The 23,150-nt window shown below is 36.5% G+C and overlaps 1 protein-coding gene across 2 annotated transcripts in view; it reads right to left on the bottom strand.

The window, feature by feature from the left end:
- Positions 1–23,150, bottom strand: part of IFT88 (intraflagellar transport 88) — a 118,435-nt gene that overhangs the window by 19,027 nt on the left and 76,258 nt on the right. For both annotated transcript variants that reach the window (XM_036747391.1, XM_036747392.1), the window contains one exon: positions 10,745–10,811. In XM_036747391.1, coding sequence (XP_036603286.1) covers positions 10,745–10,811 — 67 coding nt within the window. The remainder of the gene's footprint in view (positions 1–10,744; positions 10,812–23,150) is intronic.

Below are 23,150 nucleotides of genomic sequence, written 5' to 3'. Positions count from 1 at the left end.
AATAAATCACTGTATAGTGACAAAGTACTTTGTAAACCTCAACATGCTCTTTATAAGTATTATTATCATTATTAACAATACTAACTAACAAGAACGATAAGAATCAACTAAAGGAGCAGGGAGCAGGCATGGGTGGTGGAATCTAAAGTTTGGTCATCCTGTGCCCTAGCTGAGGAAGAGTGGAGGTAGACAAGCTCATCAGAGTTGGGCAGGGTCCTTAGGCCAGATGTCCTAGTTCAAGGAAGGAAGCATCTCTTAATCATTTCAAATTAGTTTTTCTCATTATGTGAGAAGTAACTTATCTGATTCTGTGACTTGGGATCAGTACTTGGGGTGGGAGAAAGGCAGGCCAGACTGAAAAATGCCTGAAAGAACATTAGGCTGGCTCAAAGTTAGGTGTTTGAACATGGGAGTAAGGCTGGAGAATGATTAAAGAACTGACATTCAAAGACTTGAGTAAGAAACTGGAAGATAAATAGCTATTGTTTTCAGTGGGAAGGAAAAGACAAAGTATCATTATCTAAAAATCCAAGCTGAATTGGGGAGGCAGCATAGTACTGAGTCTGAAGTTGGAGGGCTTCAGATCAAATCTTCCTCCTGAAACTTCCTAACTGCGTGATCTAGGGCAAATTCTTTAACTGCCTTGATTTGAGTTTACTCATCTGTAAAATGAGGGAGTTGGACCAAAAGGCTATTGAGGCCCTATCCTACTCTAGATGCTCATATGGTCCTGTGAATGGGGCTATCTACTGGAGCAGAGGTAGAGCTGGTGAATAATTATCATCAGGGAGATCAGATACAATGAGAATGGGGGTTAAGAAGTCCAGTGCCTAGGGCAGTACCACATAGCTACTCAATCAGGGGAACAAATCAGGAATCCAACTGGTGAGGAGCAGATTTAGCAACAAGACTACCAACAGTGCTGAGCTACTAACCTAGGGCTTTTATTCCTTTCTTTCTGGAAACAGGATTGGTCCTAGAGTGTAGGACAAGGTTGAACTTATATTCAGCCCTTCTCTCCTGTCCCACCCCAATCCCAATTTCTTGGTAAAAACTGTTTAGCAAAAGGAACCTTGAGAAGAAATTTCATGGGGGTAAACACCAAAACATCAAGTGAATGTGAATGAGATGAGCTCACCCATAAAATGGAAGCAGACAGTAGACTGAATCAGAAACTAGAATACAACAATTTGTTGTTTACAAGAGACACACTTGAAAAAGAAAGACACAGAGAGTTAAAATAAGGGGCTGGAGTAGAATCTATTATGCTTTAGCTGTAGTAAAAAAAAAAGGCAATGGTGGTAATTATGATGTCAGGCAAGAGCAAAAATAAAAATAGATCTAATTAAAAGGGATAATACGGGAAACTGTATTTTGCTAAAAGGTACCAAAGACAATGCAGAAATATCAAACATTTTTACAGCAAGTTTCTTTGATAAAGTCTTCATTTCTCAAATACATACTGTGTATAGAACTGAGTCAAATTTATAAAAACAAAAGTCATTCCCCAACTGATAATAGTCAAAGGATATAAACAGTCAGTCTTCAGAAGAAGAAAGCAAAGCTATTTATGGACATATGATAAAATTCTCTAAATCACTTTTGATTAGAGAAAGACAATTTAAAACAATTCCAACGTGCTACATCACACCTATCGGAAATGACAAATGCTGAAGAGGATGAGGGAAAATAGGTAGATTAATGAACTTTCTGTGGAGTTGTAAACTGGTCCAACCATTCTGGAAAACAATGTGGAACTGTGCTGAAAGGTCTATAAAGCTGTGCATACCCTTTGATCCAGCAATGTCACTACTAGGTCTGTACCTCAAAGAGATCAGAGAAAAAGGGAAAAGATCTAAATGTACAAAAATATTTTTGTGGGAGCAAAGAATTGGAAACTGAGAGGATGTCCATTAATTAGGGAATGGCTGGACAAGTTGTAACATATGATTGTGATGGAATACTATTGTTCTATAAGAAATGACAAGGGGGATGGTTTCAGAAAAACTTGAGAAGACATATGAACTGATGCAAAGTTAAGTGGGAAGAACCAGGATATCATTGTATACAATAACAGCAATATTGTAATGATGATCACCTGTGAAAGACTGCCACTCTGATAAATACAATGATCCAAGACAATTCTGAAGGACTCATGATGAAAAATGCTATTCACCTCCAGAGAGAGAACTGATGAACTCTGAGTACAAACTGAAGTATAATTTTCTCATTTTCTTTATTTTTCTTCCTTTTTGTTTTACAATAGGGCTAATATGGAAATGTTTTGCATAATTTCCCATGTATAAGTGATATAATATTGTTTGTTTTCTCAGCGAGTGGGGGAGGGGTGGGAAAGAGAGAGGGAGATAATTTGGAACTCAAAATTTTAAAAAATGTTAAAAATAAATAATAAACTCAAATTAAAACACACACACACACCACACACACACACACACACACACACACACACAAACCATCAATGTTCCAAATTCTATTTGGAATCTTGGGATGACTTAATATTATAAACCTTCTATCAAAGGTGTATACCACACAAATCTACTTGCTGTTGTACTGGTTTCCACAACCTAGTTAACTAGTTTCAATACCTTCGGTACAAGCAGCAGGCCCCTACTTCATTCTCCCAATCTGCATTCTCCCTTATTATAATCCCTTCTACAACTTCCAAGTTGCACTTCAATCTAGTTGACCCACTGTCTACACCATTCCACCATGTCTTCTGGAAGCCCTGTTCTATTGTCAATAAACTTTCCTATTTCCTCAGATTTTTCAATCTCAATACCATTCACTTGGACTTTGGCAAGAGACCTTCTTACCTCCTCCAAACCACACTCTGAATTGCCACCAGAATAAGTTTTCTTACACACAGCCCTGGTAAATAGCTTTAATAGTTCTGTAGGACCACCTAAGTTCAAACTCTTTTGCAAATTTAACAGGATATCTGGCGCTAGCATCAGTCTATTATTATGGACCTTTTCAGAGCCCTTACCAGGTTATAATTATTAAGGAATAATTCCAGCTCAACAACCTGAATCTGCCCAAGTTTAACCACATTTGATTGTGGTTTCTTATACTGGCCATACCTTTTGACACTCAATCTCTTAAGAAGAATGGGTCTCATTAAATTTGTCTCCATAGGACCATGAAGGCTAACGGTACACACAACAATCATGCTCAATATCGTAGGTAGGAATCTTGTAATTCTTGTAATCTCTACCTTCTGCTAAGTTGGTGTCATTTACCAACACCTCTTTATTTACCATGGGTAGAAAAGGCTCCTCCAGCCTCAACAACCAACCAAGAGGAAGATACTGCTCATCAGTGCTTGAAGATCCTATTGTAGAAGGCCTTTGTAGCCTATGATCTACTAGGTACAGTTTACCTTTTACCAGCTACCAAGTTACATGAGTAGTCAAGTCCAGGGGATTCAATATAGGCCAATTCAAACTTGGTTTTATTTAAGAATAGCAAAATGGCACCTAGGTTGGGCAATTTATTTCTTCTCTTTATCTATTTCAGGATTATCTGGGTCCAAGGAGATATTCATTAGATGCATGTTACCAAAGAATTATAAATTTCTCTGGTTCTGTTTCTACTGCAAAAATCTTCAATCATTTCCTTTTAAAAATTATTATGATACTCTGAACAGGATGGTAACATAAATTTCTTTAAAAAAAACTATGGCAGCCACAAGAACTCAAAAGAACTTTTAAGTAGCTGTAGTGCTCAATAGATTCTTAATAGACAATAGATTCTGACCATACCAAGAACTAAAGATGAAGAGTTCCTACAAAGAGGAATATTTTCAAGATGATCAAATCACATCATATGAATAGCTAAGTGGTTTTTAAAAATTAATATTTCTTTTGCAAGAAAGGAAATAAAATTTGGTAAACAAACTCTGGATGGGAAAACTTTTAAAACACACTAGTGGTGGTTTGTTAAAGAGAGAAAAAAAACAAGACTAAGACATATGTACATATATATACATACATATATAGATATATGTACATATGTTCCAGAATTTAAAATAAATTATGAAATACTGATGGCATGATGATTGAATTTCACTTTAGAGTTGTTCAATTTCCAGTATTTGACTTTAGCATCTTATATCAATGAAAAGATTCCTAAAACAAAAGATTATGCTAAGGAATGTTAAAATTCTGCATGTTACTGTCATTCCTCAGGTCCCATTATACATAATTTTTAGATTTTTGTCACATCTAAGAGGTTTCTTCAAATAACTGCATGGGGATGTTGGTCTCAGGCGAAAGATCAAGCCTACATGAGTAAGTTGGAGCAGATCAGAAATTCAGTGGTGATCTAAGAGAGATTTGGCATTATGGAAAGGGTTTTGGTATCAATACAGTGAACACTGGGGCCCACATCAAGCATTAGCTAAGTACACTTGAGAACACTGGCTCAGACAAGTGCTTAGGAACTCTGGCCAAAGGTTCAGAGGTTAATATGGGAAGTGGGGGTAGGGCTGCTCTTGGGCACCACCTCTAAAAATTTGAGAAATACTAGGAAAGGTCCCCAGGAACCTAAACTGAAAACAAGTGGCCAGGAGCCAAGGCTGGTCTTTCTAGGGGATCCTGGGTTCCTCAAAGGGCAATGGAACTGGCCCAGTTTTAATAAGCAGCTCTACCTCCTCATGAGTTTTTGTATGGCAGTTAATGAGCTCTTCTTCTGCATACTCAAAATTTCAAGGAATTTCTGGTTCTTTACCTCACGGGAAATTACATCATCTATTCCCAGTGTGCTGTTAAATGAGGGCAACATCCAGCTGTGCTTGGTGGTCCTCATCCAGCTTCTTTGAGATGGGACACAGTGTTTTGTTTGTTAGCTCCTTGGCTGTCAGGGATACTCGTGGTACTGATGGAAAGAAATCCCCTGGGCCAAGTTTTAGAGTACACTTCTAAGTCTAATATTGAATGGCCAAGAAAATGAACCTAGATTCAGGAACCTTTTTAAGTGAGAAATTCCTGTGGTATAGAAGCCATGGCAATCAAGTTTTATAGTTCCAGAGAATAAGTAGCGCTCATTATGGAAGGCTTGGGAAAAACACATCTGCTATGGAGTGCGCTGAGTGGTTGCATTTGAAGGAAGGGTTTCCAATGTAGCTGTGTAGACTGGGATGAATGCAAGTGATACCACAGTATTAGACTCAATAAACTTTGGTGACTGAAGGGTGTGAGCAGCAAATGTGAGGGAGGAGTCAAAGAGGAATCTGAGATTTTAAGCCTGGACAACTAATTGGAAGAATCATAGTACTGAGAACAGAAATAGGGAAGTCAGTAGGAGGTGAATTTTGATAAATTGCATTTTGGACATATTTAAGCTTGATATATTGGCAAAAATTCAAATGGAAATTATTTCCTTTGGAATTTAAGACCATTCCACTGTTTGATAATGGCTAATGAAGAATCCTAGTCAGCTTCCAAGTTGTTTTGGTGCTCACCATGCTATCATAACTAGGATTCAGGGGGACAGGCTTCACAACCCATGAATTCAGACCTGAGAAGACCAAGATCTCATGATCCATGAAGGCAGACTTTCAGGACTGGATGAAGGTCAGTTGTCAGAAACTGGGATAAAGGAAAAGTATAAGTTCTTTGAGGGAAAGGCACATGTGGCATCAGTTCAAAGGTAGGTTTCAAATTGGCAGCTCAGTATATCTAGAGGAAGACAGTATTGTCAAGGAAAGATCCAAAATGATTAAAAATCCAATCCCCTTTCCAAGCAGGAGCAGGGCAGGTAACAGAAAGAGGTCTAAGTTAGTTGGTCACTCAGGCAACAGGTATTTATTAAGTGCCTACAATATGCCAGCTGCCAGGCTAAGATAAGCAAAGATAGCTGCTGCCCTCAAGTAGCTTACAATCTAATGAAGGAGATTACAAGCAAACAAGTAGGTACAAATAAGCTGTATACAGAATAATGGTCAATAAGAAATGGAAGGCAGTGGAATTAAGAGGGATTGGGAGAGGCTTCCTATAGAATGTGGGATTTTAGTTGGGACTTTTAGCTAGGGAAGACAGCAGGTTTGGTGATAAAGATAATGTGTTCCATCCTAGACAAATTGAGTTTAAGATGTCTACTGGACATAGTTGGAGATGTCTGAAAAGCAACTGGAGGTATGTGACTAGGAGTCAGCAGAGAAGTTAGAATAGGTAGATTTGAGAATTACCAGCATAGAGATGGTAATTAAATCCATGGAAGCTGATAAGATCCCCAAGTTAAGTAGTTTAGAGGGAAAAGAGAAGAAAACCCAGGTCTCTGGGACACATATGGCTAGAGAGCATGGTCTAAATGAGTATCCAGCAAAGAAGAATGAGGAGCAGTCTGATGGGAGGAGAACCAGAAAGATAATGGGGTCCCAAAAACCTAGAGAGAACAGATTATCAAGGAGGAGATGGTGATCAACTGTGTCAAAGGCTACAGAGAGATTGAGGAGAAAAAGGATTGAGAAGAGACCACTGAATTTGTCAATTGAGACCACTGGTAAATTTGGAGAGAATAGTTTTAGTGGAATGATCAGGTCAGAAGCTGGATTGTAAAGGGTTAAGAAAAGAGTGAGAGGAGAAAAAGGGGAGGCACCTATTGTAGATGGGTTTTTCAAGGAGGTTAGCTACAAAGGTCAAAAGGCATATAGGACAATAGTTCTAGGGGATGGAAAGATCAAGTGAAGGTTTTTTGAGAACAGGAGAGACATGGGTATATTTGTAGGCAGCAGGGAAGGATACAGTACACAGAGACAGAGACTGAAAATAAGTGATATAGTGGGGATGACAAAGGGATCAATCTGCTAGAGGAGATATGATAGCACGGGATCATTTAAGCAGGGAGAAGGGTTAGCCATGGCAAGGAGCAGGGCCACCTCATCATGTGAGACAAGGGTGAAAGAGGAGATAGTGGCAGGAAGGATCTGATTGATATGAATGAAGAGGAGGGGAGAAGAGGGAGTTCATGGTAAATGGCCTCAATTTAAAAAAATATGAGGCACGGTTCTCAGCTGAAAGGGTGGAGGGAGAGGGAGCCAAAGAGATTTGAGGAGGGACAAAAAGATTTGGAAGAGCCTTTGTGGAGAGTGGGATAGTAAACTGATAAGGGAGGTATTACTATACCTAGCAGCAGTGAAGGTCTAGTTTAGGTTGTACAAGATAAATTTATAGTGGACCCAAACAAAAGAGTTGTGTGATTTTATCTTTGCTCAGCAGCAAGTGTGTAGGAGCCAAGGTGACAGATGTTGGGAGTGATCCAAGGCTAAGGCTTGCATGAAATCAGTGAAATAAGGGAGCAAGGGACTAGAGAAAAGGGATGGTGTAGTGTAGAATTGGTTCACCAAAGGGTAAAAGTGAGAGTACAGAGGAGATGGCCAGGGAGAGAACTGGGGGATCGAAAGACTGGAGGTTATGGTGTGGGCAAAGACTAGAGTTTGGTAAGAGAAGGAAGAGGGAGAGATGGAAAAAACCAATAAATTATGGTTGTATAAGGGGATTTGAGAATTCGTGAATATGGAGGGGGTATATTTGTGGGTGATGGCAAGATCACCATGGGTATGACTACCTTTGTGTGTGGCTGAGGTGGGATGGAAGAATGGATAACAGAAAGTGAGTAGGTTGAGGAACTGAGTGATTATGATGTTTGAGGAAAAGTCAATATACATACTGAAGTCCCCTAGTATGAGGGCAGGAGTGGGAGAGAAGAGAATAATTGTGAGCCATGTACCAAACTCATTCAGGAAGGAAGGAGAGTGACCTGGAGGTCTGTACATAACAGCAACCAGGATTTTGATTGAGGAGTCGAGATGAACAGCATGAATCTCAAAGGCGCAGATGTTATTGAGTGATGGAATTAGGGAGACAACTTGGAAGTAATAATGGGGAATAAGGTGAAGTCTAACTCCCTTGCCTTGACTAGCGAGCTGAGGGGGAATGTCTAAAGATACAGCTGGCATAAGAAAGAGTGGCCAGGGAGGCTGTGTCATCTGGGGAGAGTCAAGCTTCAGTGATAGCTAGAAGATGAAAGGAGAGAGGAAAAGGTTTATGACGAAGGTTAAGTTTGATGCCTATGGAACAGGCATTTCAGAGGGCACAGTGAAAGGACTAGGTAGAGTTAGGTTGAAACCTTGGGGTGGGAGGGTTGAGGGTGGTAGGACATGGAGAATGGGGTTTGAATGATGACCTATGGAAATTCAGAATCACTGGGATGTGTAGGGTATGATCGGAAGAGACTTGAGGCAAGTAGACCCAGCAGCAGGCTGACTGAAGTCATCCAAATGTAACATGGCAGTATCAGAGAAGGGGTAGTATTCGAGATGTTGCAAAGGTGAAATTGACAGACCCTGGGAAAAGACTAGATATGCCAGGGTGAAAGAGAGTGAGAAGCTGAAGATGATACCTAGACTGCAAGCCTGGGGGACTAGGAAGATGATGGTGACCTTAACAGTAATAAAGAAATATGGAGCAGGGGGGTAAGGTGGGGAAGCTTTAGGAGAAAAGATAATGAGTTCTGTCTTAGACATTTTAAATTTAAGATGTCTACTGGACACCCAGTTTGAGAAGTCTGAAAGGCAGTTGGAAATGTAAGATTAGAGGTCAGCAGAGAGTTTAAGGCAGGATAGGTAGATCTGAGAATCATCAGCATACAGGTGATTAAACCATGGGAACTGATGAGATCACCAAGTGAAATCTTCTAGAGGGAGAAGAGAGCCCAAGACAGAGCCCTGTGGGTTATCCAGGGTTGGAGGATATGATATGCATGAGGATTCAGCAAAGGAGACTAAGAAAGGGTAGTTTGATAGGTAAAAGGAGAACCAGGAGAGAATGGTGTCCCAAACACCTAGAAAGAAGAGGGTATCAAAGAGAAGAGGGTGATCAACAGTGTCAAAGGCTGCAGAGAAGTCAAGAAGAATGTGACAGGTGGTCTGATAATGATAGGTGAGTGGTGTCAGAGAGATACAGTACCAAGTAAAGGGACTGAATCATGGAAGACTAGTGTTGAGAGACAGGAAATCTAGTACCAAATGGCATGTCAGAGACTTAAATCATAAGAGGTTACCAAGGTCAGGATGCAAAGTTGCCTCAATGGCCCTTTGCTCAAAACCTTTCAAAGGCCCCCTTGCTGCCTGAGTAAAGTTCAAATGCTTCTCCTCGGCATTTGGGGCCATAAGATGATGCCTCCTCGATCTAGTCCTAACTCATCTTACTCTCCTTCACATAGACTATCTTCTGGCTAAACTGGATTTTTCACCAACACCCATACATACCTAGAACTTTCACATCTAAGCTCTTGCTCACATTAGGCCTCCCCTGCCTCCACTCGCCGTTGAATTTTTACACATCCTTTAAAGTTCAGTTAAAAAGCCCCTTCCTTCATAAAGCCTTCCCTCATCCCACCAGATGGGAATGACTGATCTTTCCTTCCTTGGATCTCAAATGGTACTTTGTATTTCTCTAATGCATTTACCATACATTGGGTAATATGGTTCTGTGCATGTGTCGTAGCCCCCTACTAGACTTTGAGCTCTATTAGGCGATAACCACGTCTTATCTAAACTTTGTAACTCCTCTAGTGCCTCCTACAGTGCTCTGAGCAAAAGAGTCACTCAATAAATGTTGGTTGGATTGACTAGAGTTCCCTTTCTCTACTTAGGAATTGTAGTGCTCTCAGGGTCTTGGTATGAGGATAAAGCTTTAGGCGAGAGTTAGGCGAGAGTTCATAAGCTGAGAAGGTAAAAGGGACATAGGATAGGGAATTACTCAGGTTGACTGCCTAAGCATCAACTTTTATTCTCCTTAATTTGATTGCCACATTACAAATAGGTATCCAAGAATACAGTTAGTCTATGTACATGACCTGGGTCATGTACATGCTACACAAACACATGCATAGATACACATATCTATATATGTCTATATATGTATTTATATCTGCATCTATCTATGGTTTTATACATACATATATATATATATATCAACTTAGCATTTTTTTTCCAAATTAATGAATTGATTCCTCAAGACTATAACACTTTCAAGACTCCAATAGGACAACATTCCTCTAAAGTAGAAAAAAATCCTATATTGATAGGGAAATTGAAACACAGAGAGGAAAAAAGGTCTTGTGCAAGGCAAGTAATGAAGCCACAAGTAGGAATGAAGAGTATACTACCATATCCCACTACTTCTCATGGTACTTTATTAAAATCCAGAGTTGAAAACAAAAATACAGTAAAACCTCATTTAGTCTCTATTAATTTGGAATCCATAATAATTCAATCTGAATTTGAATTGGAGCTTATCTTTGCATTACCTATAAAATAGTATTTGCTAAATAAATTTGTAAAATAAAATCTTAGCAAGAATGTTTAACTTAAGATAAAACTATATTCAAGAACTTTAGAAGCATTCATTTATGTCATTACTATGCTAATTACAATTTTAAAATCTATCCATTCGGTTTCATAAGACCTAACTTCATCGTAGTTTATGTTAGAGAATATAAAGTATAAGTATTATTTTTTCTTTAATTTTCAAACATTCAAGTTGGTCGCTCCTCTCATCAATTAGAACATAAAGTTCTATTCTAGGCCAGAAAAATTATCCAGTTAACCAAAAAAAAAAAGTTATCAGGGATTACTACTTTAAGATGTTATTTCTTCTAGAAACCCACATGCTGGAAATTTTGACAATTCCACAGCCTTAGAAAAACTGAAAATACTTACCGCTGCCCGCACTTCCCTCTCTTTTGCTACGAGAACTGCCACTGCTGTCTCTGCCAGACTTTATGCGCTAGAGCAAGAAGAGGACAAGTTTAATGCCACAAGCCCTACGTACAGTAACACAGTTACCCTGCAGATTCAGGGCTGAATATGGACCAAAGGGCTGAATTTTTATCAACAGTGCTCTGTATACTGTAAGACAGATGGTTTTTTTTGTTACTCTTCTCAAAGTTTAAATCCAAATCTACCATTACTTGAAGGTTTATAGAGACATGAAAGAGACTGTGAATTGAAAATTTGTAACTGGTCTTTTTTAAGACAGATGCAAAAACCTACAAAACTTTGGAAAGATATTCAAAATGCCATCTTACTTCAAGTTCCGACTACGCTCTGTTTAATAAATCTCACATCTAAATAATACTTTCTTATTATGAATGTTTATGGATTAAGTGTGCAGGGAGGAGGTATAGAAGATATAGAGGAAAGGAAAAGAGACAAGGGAATATTGATTCTATGAGCCTTACATTTGTAATACCCAGCACACATTAGTTTTCTGGGGTGCTGGGAGGTGAGGGAGCAGGAAGGTTATTTCAGTTTGTTTTTTAAATCTGACTTCTAAAATAAAGGTACTCTTAAAAGCTTCTAAAACATCTGTCCATTAAAATGTCTACATTCTTGAAACTATCCCCCTCCTTTGCCCCATACTACTAAAACATTATAAACATCTTCCAGCTGTGTTATTTTTAGGTTTATGTAAAAAATTTACTGTTATTTTGTGTTTTGCACAAGTCTTAGAATATGAATATTAACACTGGCTTTGCCTCTAATTAAATATCTATATTTTCACGTGTATATGTTTTAATTACAAAAGTATGGAGTAATTCAGTAAACGTGTACTCATTTGCTACTTGTTTACACTGAAAAATGAACCCAAAACTTTAGCATGTCAATACATACTCTGGCTGAAACTACCTATCATCAGTTAATAAAATAAATATAGAAAATTAAAAAAGTTATTTCAACAGACAAATGGCTGTTGAAATAAGTTACATTTCTAAAAATTACAAAATACAATAATTTCAAAATCTTTCCCACCTAAAATTATCTTTTAATTTCTCAAGACATGTCTATATGATGTAGTATGCAAGTCTCAGTACTTTTTTATATAATAGAATGCAACAAAAACTTTAAAATAACAAAGTACTATTGATTTTTATTTTATTTTCATTTTGAATACTCAATACTGACTATGTCTGGCACTCATACTCTCCAAATTTATAATTTGCACATAATGCACAAATGACAATTATATACTAACTCAATAGATAAACTTAATGCTTACTTCGCTTGAAAAATTTGCAATCTAATTTAAAGTCTTGTGTAAATAGTGCTTTGCACCATGTCCTAAGGATAACAAATCTGGAATTTAACAGAGAAAATAAATTCCAGGGCTCCAGTATTTTCATTGACACTATGACATAACCTTTTTATCACTATTCTAACAGGCAAATGAAGAGAAATATTTCATATACAATATTGTGTTATCTCTATAATAATTTCCACGAAAGTTCTTCCTGTTCAAAAACCAAGAAAGAAGGCAGTTTCAAAATTACCATCAAAATATTCCTTTAAAACCATTCAGATAAGGTCCTTCATTCACATAGATAGAAATCATCACATGCAGATTACTATATTATGTAGAATTTACAGTACATAAATTTCATCACTAGCCTACTCATTTCTATCGCAGAACTCCAACTGTTTCCATCTTAGAGATAAAGCTACCCAGGAACAGACTCAGTCTGCTGGATATTAGCTCTTCCTGGATAATGGATCTTATCTCCCGGCCCTTAGATGGTCTAGAGAATAGGGGTTCTTAACCAAGGGTCTGGGAACTTGTTTTTGTAAAAGTTTTTTTTTTGATAACTATATTTCAATATAGTTGGTTTCCTTTGTAATCCTATGTATTTTATTTTATACATTTAAAACATTCTTTTAAGAAGGGGTCCATAGGTTTCACCAGAATGTAAAAGGAGTTCATGCCACAAAAAAGTTAAGAGTACACCTCAATGCCACCCCTGGTATGATCCTGGAGCTGTAATCTTGTCCTACTCTTGTGGACTCCTGAATGTATAATAATGAATATAGCTGGGAATTCATTTTTACTTATTTAAAATAATTTTATTATTAGCTTGCTTAACTTTACATAAAATAAAATCTATTGAAAACGATACTCAGTTTTTACAATGAAGTATATACACAAACATACAAATAATGGTAATAAATTATCACAATAGATTTAAAAGAGATCATTATAAGTGCAGAAATAAGAAAATGAAAAGAGACATATTATCAATGGGTCGAACTTATGAACGTATATAGAACACTAGAAATTAAGAGTCTGTAGGGAAATGTCATGTTGGCAACCTTATTAATAACAATAGCCAACGTTTACATAGTGTTTTAAAGGTTTACGAAATACTTTATATGCTTTACTTCATACACAATATTTTGCTCACATGTAATCAATACTAGTTATCTTGTTAGCAGACAGGAAGTCAAGGATGTAGGACTTTAATGAATATTGCTGAAGTTTATGATGATGCATAAAATGTGAACAAATGACCTGCCTAGTTCCTGTTGCATTTGTTGCTTGCTACAAACTTTTCAGTTTGCTTAATTATTTTTCATTTGCTGTGTGTACTAAGTCTAAAGGATATGTTTTTACTTGTTCCTAAAGTAGTGAATTCTTAACCGAAATCAGATCTCTTTTAACAAGGGCACATGCTTATTCTGCTATGTCACATGGCTTCTGGCCATCATTCTGGAATATGTGTGCATCACATTTTACAGTGATTTTTGAAAACCATATGACATTTCTAAAATCTAGCCAAAAAAATATCTCTCTGGAATTTATATTCTGCTTTCTTTGAATGAAAATAAAAGCGAATATTTAAACAGCAATACTTACATACCTATTTTGAAATTTTAAAATTCAATTTAGAAAATGGAACTTAAGTGAGTTGACAATTTATATTCTCAATATACTAAAAAAAAATAGGGGGGCCAAGTAAAAAGCATTTTGGAACATCACTTAAAACTAGTATGTGCCTCATGAGAAATTTCCATGTTGGTTTTATTTTGTCTCTTAATAGTTTCCTAATTCTTTTAGGAACTCTGATATTATTTTCTTCCCTTCTCATATTACGGACTTAATTTAAGCCTCACTTCCTGTTCTCTATTTTTCCATTCTGCTCTTTTCCAAACACACTGTTCAACTTGGACAAATCTTTATAGCCATATTTCACGTGTAATGATGCAGAAAAGTGAATCTAAATGAAATAATATAAAAATTCTCTTTGCCATTGGACTTACACTAGTTTTTACATCCAAGTTTACAATATATTTCATGTTGGCAGACTGTGTCTGGAACTGCTGACTATTAAGGATGAGTATTCCAGATTTTTGTATCACTAGTGAAGAATTCCTCCAAGCAGAGGGAAAAGAAGTATCTCTTTGGATCCATTCCCGCGTTCTTACTTGTAGCATACTGTGAATGCGTCCCGTGAGGAGGCAGTCTGTCTTAAAGTAGGTATTTCAGAATATTCACTCAGTCTTGGAAAATACCTCTAGGGAGCAGGAAATAAGGAGAGAAATTCTTTTCTTCCCCCTACATAAGCCTAAAACAGCATAGTTTCCCTTGACAGAACTATATCAATCTAGTTTCTGAATCATGTTTCATAGGTTCAGGTAGAAAGTATATGATAAAGAGAGAAGTTTAAACTGAATGGAAAAAAAATCCCATAGGATAGTGTTGGAAAAACACTAATGCTTCTGTGGAAAGGGTAAAGGAAGTTGTTTTTAAATCTATTAGCCCATAAGCTCCCAGTTTTTGCCTGGCTGTGATATTTTTCTATTAATGATGTATCTCAGATTCAGAAATCTAAAAACCACTAACAAAGCTGCAGATAAATTCCTGTCTTCTAACAATTTTTTTAAAAATCCATAGCTAGATTTATTTCATTTTCTATTATCTCTAGAATAAAGGTGGTTCTAGGGGTAAGGAAGAGTCACAGAGAAGGGATAAGGCTGATTCAGGAGATAAAACTATGGAAACCAAAAAATTTTGATCATGGTAGGCCAGTATTAACTATGTAAATTTTAGTTATTTTTACTAACCGGTAATAATACAATATAACACATAATACAATATAACTATGTAAATTTTAGTTATTTTTACTAACTAGTAAAAATATAATATAACATGTAATATTGTATAACAATTATATTTCATTAGTTTACTAGTCAGTATTTTTAGTAGTAATTAGCATGAAGGGTGAAAAAAAACTGATCAAATGAACTACTGAATTTTGGGGTATAATTGTAAATGACATAAGGGTAAAAATGAAATTTGGCTTCTTCCTATTTTCCAGTCTTCTCAAAATTTACTGCCCCCACCCAGCCATAATCCAGCAGTACTAGCCTACTTGCTATCCACCCAATTCCATTTCCCTTTCTGTGGTCTGTACTGGTCTGTCCCCCAAGGAAGGAATGGTCTTCTTTTTCTTCTTTACCTCTTGGTGTCTCTGGTTTCCTTCAAGACTACTTCTACAGAAGGTCCTCCCCTCAAAAGTTTATCTTCCTAATACTCTTTATGTATCTTTATGTATATACCTATTTATTTACATGTTCTCTCCCTCATTAGAACATAAATTCCATAAGGGGCAGGAAGTGTTTTTGCATTTTCTTTGCAACCCCAGCACAAGTGTTTGACATATAGTAAATGCTTCACAAATATTTATTAATTGATTTAATCATAATTTTTATCCAAATTGAAATGGCAACCAGGTTTCCTATAGAACATATACAAATGATCTCTCTAGTGGTCAAGGTCAGATTACTTAGGCATCTTATTTCTTCTCTCTTTTCTCACTGCCACATCTTGGCATTTTTATTGTTCAATGTCACCACCAAAGAGTAGGCTAGGGTAGTGATGGGAGGTGAAGCAATTCAATCTCTTGCACAAACTATCTACGACATTCCTATTCTTAATTAATGGCTAATCTAAGAGTTGTCTATAATCCACAATGTAGACTATATTTCAAATGAAATCACAGAAGCCAGAAACTTTAGACAGAAATATATGAAAATAGACTAGGCAATGACAATTAGTGTATATATAAAGGTTTTATAAAAGGACAATTTTTCAGGTATCATAACTAGATGTCTTAAGTAACACTAAGGAAGACTCACTGGGAATCTTGGATTTTTTTTTCTCATTTAGATCACTAAAGCTACAAAGTTGGAATAAATAGAAGATAACAGGCTTTACAATCACAACTTAGAAGAGTTCATGCTTAACTTGGTAGTTTATTCATTATTTGTCATTACTTCATTAATAATATTATTTTATGAATTATATGGACCAAAGGAAAAAGATTTTCTGGCCCAGTGGGTTCACAATTTGAGAAAGACAAACCAAGCAACTGGATCATATAATCACTAGGTGAGAAGTTAAGTCTGATGTGTGAATTTTTTTCTTTTCCTTCCATTTCCTCATTTTATTTTTTCCTTCTCATTTACCTTCTCCCCCCCCCCACCTTAGGCTTTAACAGAAAAACTTTAAAAAGCTAAGGAAAAGTTTTATAAGGTAGAGTTTTAAGAAAGGTTTGAAAGATAATTGTTAAAGAAGAATCTCTTGCCAAGTGGCAATTTGAGAGAAGCCCTGAAATGGCAGTAGGAGAAAGTTAGTGAAAGAAAAAGATGAAAATCATCAGGGAAAACAAAGGGTCTTCTGTGAAATTACAGATTGAATGTTGCAGGGCCTTGTGAAAGGTCTTAATTTTGATTCTGAAGAGATGCCTGAAGTATTTCATATTCATAAGGTAGAACATTACTGCTGGAAAGGCCCTTAGAAAAATTCTAGTGCAAGTCCTCAGTTTTACTGATGAGGAAAGTGAGGCCCTGAAAAGTGGAGTGATCCATACAACATCTCCTGTTAGGGGGAGTTAGCCCCAGGCCCAGCAATATTTCTACACCAACCCCAATTTGTGCAGGAGCTAGATGGTTTGAGGTGATAATTAGTGGGTGATAATTAAGGAAAAAAGATAGTAGCTTTTGCAAGGTACATTGTAGGAGCAGAAATAAAATCTCACTAATTTAGACTACTTAGGAGAAAGGATGGTTCATATAAGTAAAATGTATGAACTTACTTTAAAGCAGAGATTCTTAACCTGGCACCTGTGAACTTGTTTTTAGTATAAATATTTTGATAAATGTCTTTCAATATAATTGGCATCTCTCGTAATCCAATGTGTTTCATTTTATGCATTTAAAAACATTGTTCTGAGAAATGACCCATAGGCTTCATTAGACTGCCAAAAAGACACTTGATAAAAATGGTTAAGATCCCATGTTTTAAAGGAAATGTACTTTGTTATTTATAAGTACACACAGTAAATCAAACTAGGTTAACAAAAATGTAGCCTAGTAGCAAACTTTAGAAAATCTATTTTAATGAGCACCCAAGAATGATGTATAACTGTCATGTAAATTGTTGCGCGTAGTCGAACAATTCTGAAGTGACTGAAAAATTTGCTTTCATAAGCATTTTAAGTATTTTTCCTGGAGTTGTGTTCACAACTATCCATACATACAGAGTAGTATAATGGAAAGGGGGCTTAATTGGGAGTTTGAAGAAATGGTTTATATCCTGGCTATGCCACTGACCACCAATATGTGGGCAAGTCATTTAAGTTTTCTAAGCCTTGGATTCCTCATTTGTAAAATGAAGGAGTTTGACTGGATGACTCACAGCTCTAATTCTTTGAGCCTAAGACCAAGCTTATTAAACAAAGGTCTAATCCCTCTCAATATATGTAGTAAAGTGAGTTTTACTACGAAAGGGGCATTTTGTTTTTTCTAAGTACAGCTGGATGAAATAGTCAAACTAACAACTAAATTTTTGGAGAGAAGCAAAAGTAAGAAGGCTGTGTACATAGCATATCTGAAGAGATTGGAAGGGAAATAGAGGCGCTCGGTACTAATTGGTAAGGAAGGTAGTTTTAATTACATACTCTGTGTACATTTACAAGGCTATATTCATTTGCCTATAGAAAAGAAGGAAACCAGATGAAAAAAGTATTTGACAGAATAGAGGAAAAAGAGCAATGAAGAAAAGAAGAAAAAGGGGAAGGAAAAAGCAAAGAAAAAGAAAGAAAACAAATGTAAGGATGAATCAAAGGTCAAAATCACAAATACAGAGGAAGAGAAGTACAATTAACACATAGTGGTCATTAATGAAAGAAGCATCAGGACAGGCAGTATATCCTATGTTAACTACGGCAACACGAGGTTAGTACATGAGACAGAGAAAGTAAGCAGTAATGTCACAAGAAAAAAGAAGTGGAGAATTCAGGTTTCTGTGAATGTTAGAATCAGATCATGAAGACAGACAGTTTATTAATATTGGAACAGTTTTTACACATTAAAAAAAGGGTGAGTAGAGAATGGGATGAATAGATTACATTAAAAAGTTCTTCTCCCAATCCAATTATCAGCTAAACAACTAACAAGACTGCATTAGAGTGATCAGGATTAAGAAAAGAAGTCTGACTAGCAAACTTCAGATTTCAGTTTAATTGGAAAACTTCTTTTATCCTAATTAACATAGTTAATCTTAAATGCAAATTCAGATTTTAACCCTGGTAGTCATTAAAGTTATATCTTTAATGAAACCAACAATAAGAAATAATAAGTCTGATGAAAAGTCACACACCTAAAAGGCTGACAAGGAAAGAAAGTTCCAAAAGAAATTTCTTCAATAGCTCATTTATCTCTGAAAATATTTTAGTAGAGGGTTGTGGGTAGAACACCTGGCAAGATTTCTTAAGTTTCCTTACCAAGTGTGTGGCATAAAATTAAAAACATTCATCTAAGTCACATGATTAGTCTAGTTTTGAGACCTCCAGGGAAGATTTCCTTATTATTGCCCTGTTTAACAAGTGTTGGGCCATGTCTACTTGTTGAATAAGACTAATTGACAATTACTCAATCAGGTATACTGTAAAGTTAATGGGCATGTTTAGCCTAGAGAGGAGGAAGACTGAATGAATTCTGTATACTTCCAAAAAGCAGAACTAAGCCCAAAAGGTGGAATAAGTTAAAGGAGACTTATTTGTTATAAGGGAGGATTCTAAAGGCCTGGGAGTGAAGGAGTGTGAGTCAGAGAGTTACTGGGAGGAGACAGTGATACAAAAAAAGACAAGAGCATCAATAAAACATTTAAAAAGAAAAAGAGTAGCTAGGAAGCAGATTTCAGTTCAGTTTGAGGAAGAACTTCTTAACAATTTGAGCTATCTGAAAATGGAATGGGATGCTTTAATAAAATTTTGTATTCCTGACAGTAATACCAAGAGGCTTGATGATTACCTGTCAAGGAAGTGGTGGAAGGAATTCATGCATTTAGGGGTTTAACTAAATGAGGTATTTGTAATTCCACGGATCTATGACACCAACTGATGCAGGCAAATTATTCAATGACTCCTGAAAAAACCTGGTCTATGGCACAGTCAAATCATTCCATTTGCGTAGATTTGGTCTTGCTATCATGAATTCTTACCTTTTGTCTAACTCAAATTTCAGGGAAAGATGAGGTATTTCTGCAAGTGAGCATTCTGGGACAGACAGGCAGTGAGGTATAGTGGATAGGATGTTGGACTTGGAGTCAGAAAGACCCAAATTTAAAGCCTGCCTTGGATACTTACTAGCTGCATGCTCTGGGCAAATCAGTTAATCTCTCCGTCCTTCAGTTTCTTAATTTGTACAATGAAAAGGTTGGATTTGATGGACTCTAAGGTCCCTTTTAGCTCTAAATCTGATCCTAGGATCCTATGAATGTGTTTGAATATTATTATACTCTGACCTAAAAAGCAAATTTATCAATGGGAAAATGTACTGATATCACATTCTCATGCAGCTTGAAAATGTATCTAAGATGTCAAACTTCTGCTGTAGTCTTGTTAACAATTTCCTGCTATTTTTTAAACCTAGTTTTTTTTTTAAATTTCATCCTCAGTGGAGATGGATGACTATTATCCAGTCAACAGGCATTTATTAAGCACTTATATACCGGACACCAGGCTAAATGCCAGAGATACAAATAAAGGCAAAAATAGACCCTACCTTCAAGGAGTTTACATTCTAAATATGTAAACATATATAAGATAAAAGCAGAGCAGGCATCTACCTAAATAACAGTTGTTTTGTAGTACAGTTAATTCTGCTATCTACTAGAGTCTGAGATATGAATGAGGTCTCCTGGCAAATCAAAATTCTCATTAATAAAACTAACATATAGTATAGCCTTAATGAACTGAAATGCTCAGAAAACAGTGTCTTCTGGTTAAGTGAATTTTTAGGGTAAACAAAGGTCACCTTATGATTCAGTTATTGTTGATGAAAATATTTCTACTCTCCTGCTTTAGTAAATATAATACACTGAATATAACTGAATCTTTAATCAAAGACTCAAAGAACTGGAGAGATCTCAGAGATCATCTACTCCATTCTATACTGGAACATAAATCCTGTTTGTAATGTTATGTGGCATTTATATATCATTTTATGATTTTTAGATTACTTTGATTTTATTTTTTTGAAGTTGTATAGAGCTTTAAAGTGTTTAAAGCACTTTATATACATTATCTAACTTGATCCTTACAACCTTGAGAGGTAGTTTCTACAGGTATTATCATTTTTATCAAAGTGCAGTTCTTGTTCAGTCATGTCCAACTCTTCTTAACCCCATTTGGGGTTTTCTTGGCAAAGTTACTGGAGTGGTTTGCCATGTGTTTGAAGCTGGATTTGAACTCAGGTCTTCCTGACTCTAAGTTCCACATTTTATCCACTGAGCCACCTAACTGCTTACAGACCTTACAGACGAGGAAACTTTGGCTCCTGAGAGGCTAGCTGATTTATCCATGTTCACATAGCTAACAAGTGTCAGAGATGGGACTCAAGCCCAGGTCTCTTCTGACTCCAAGTCCAGCACTCCTTCTATACCACATTGCTGCAACAAGTGAGCTCTGCTTGAAAAAGCAAGATGACAGAGTGGGAAGAATGTTGGATTTGTTAGTTGGAGGAGTTGGCTGTGAATCCTAGTTCTGTCAGTCACACTTCATGGTGGGACCTTCACTGTGTTGCCTAAATTTTTCTCTCTGTAAGATGAAGGGATTGGACTAGATGATCTCTGAGGTCTCTTCCAGCTCTAAATCTATATGAGATAAAATTCCAGTGATGGGGAACCCACTAGCTCCTAAGACAGTTCATTGCACTGCTTGGGGGCACTGTTATGAAGTTTTTCCTTTTCTTTAGCTGAAATGGGACTCTCCGTAACTTCTAGCCCTTGTTCCTAATTCCCAGATGTGCTTCTAATCTTGTGGACTTGCTACCATGATCCAGCTGCCTTTGCACTCTGGCATATTCCTCTGCTGTGCCAGATGCCTTCTCCCACTGGTGAGTCCCTTCCAGGGGTTTCCATTTCAGAGATAGGCTCATGCTGGCCATGTTTCATTCCTTTTTGAGCAGTGTTTCTTGAGGGCAGGGACTGTCTTTTAGCTTCTGTTTGTATACATTCCCAGAACTTAGCACAATGCCTGGTACACAGTAAGCACTTAAGATTTGTTGCCTTGGTTCACCTAATTCTTTCCTCTGGGACCAAACAAGTCTATTTTCTCTTCTATACGTGGCACTTCAGAAGTTGAAGATAGCTATTACATCCCTTCTTTTTTTTTTCCTCTTCTCCAAGCTTCATGATAGAGGGTCTTGCAGTGTCTCAAGGTCATGATTAGAAATATCAGAGAGAACTGTACATAATTGTAGATAAAGGCATAAGATTCATGTTGCATATAGTATATAATTAGTATGTACTGGATGAATGAGAATATGTTAAATCAGATCTATCAGAAGGAGCTAAGAGCTATTGTTTTAAATTAAATTGCTTGCTTTCATATTTTCCAGTACAAATGGAATACAGTAAAAAAAAAAAATCCAGTTAATTGCCTACTCCATTTGAGAGAATTTGAGTAAATTAGGGACTTATGTATACCACACAGTTTCAAATGACCTTTTTCATTAGTCAATGCTTCATTATGACTAATGGGACCTATAATCACATTTCAAGGTACCACTGATACATAATTTCTATCCTGAGAAGTGAGGCTAATAGACAAAAAACAAACATATTTTAAAAAACTATATATTTATTACTTATTGCATACTGAAACTGCAATGTAGCTCATTTTAGGAGACTTTTTCTAAGCAGAAGAAACATTTCTATTAAGTATATATTAAGTTTGTGAAGGTCAAGTTGGCTGAAAGACCAATCATGAACTCAGAAAGGACCATCCATGAAATTAACCATATGTTTCCTGATCAATTAAGGTTCCTAAATCTTCAAAGTTGAACAAAACATGAGACTACTGATAAAAAAATGGCATCAAGATTATTGAATGGTGAATGTCTAAGTAAATTTTGGTACATGGATGTAAGAAAATATTACTGTGCTAAAGAAATGATGAATATAATGACTACAGAAAAGCATGGGAAGACTTAGCAAGAACTGATGCAGTGAAAGCAGACAGAACCAGGAAAACAATATAGACTACTTTCTTATTCTCGTGCCCTACTGTTGACATTCCCTCTCAGATTACCTTTCATCTATTCTGTATATACCTTATTATGTGATTAGCTATTTGTAAGTTGTCTCCCCATTTGAGACATGGACTGTTTTTTTCTCTTTTTTTGCCTTTCTTTGTACTCCTAAGCACTTAACATAACACTTGGCACATAGTAAATGATTAACATTAAATTATCTGACTGGCTTATGACAATATGAATGCAAATAATAGCAGCAACAAAATAAGTGAAATTGAATCTTGCAAAAATTACAATGACCAAGTTTGGCTCCAAAGGAGAGATGTGAGAAGTCACCTCCCCCCAAGCTTCTTTGCAAAGGTTGGGGAGGAAGGTGGGGAGGGGTCACCGAGTGTGAAGCACTGAATATAATGTCAAACTTTGTCAATATGTTAGTTTTGCTGAATTCTTTCCTCTTTTTTACCTTTTTTTCATAAGGGATGATTCTCTGAGGGCAGGCAGGGGTGAAAGAGGAGGGATAAATTGGCAAATGTAAGTGATATAAAAACAAAGACCTCAAAAATGTGTTTAAAAAAGAAAGTGATATCAGAAGTGGTTTTTATAAATATAGCTATAAACAAGAGCAATTCAGTCTCAAACTGTGGTATTGCCAAAGATAAAGCTTTACATGGATGAGGAGGATTTTACTGGCAAGTGGATAGCTAGTAAAGGACTAAAAATTCTACAGGTCCAGAGGAGAGTGACCCTCATTTGG

The sequence above is a fragment of the Trichosurus vulpecula genome, chromosome 2 (assembly GCF_011100635.1).
Source record: "Trichosurus vulpecula isolate mTriVul1 chromosome 2, mTriVul1.pri, whole genome shotgun sequence".
Lineage (NCBI taxonomy): Eukaryota > Metazoa > Chordata > Mammalia > Diprotodontia > Phalangeridae > Trichosurus > Trichosurus vulpecula.
This window is presented reverse-complemented; position numbering and strand designations above follow the sequence as displayed.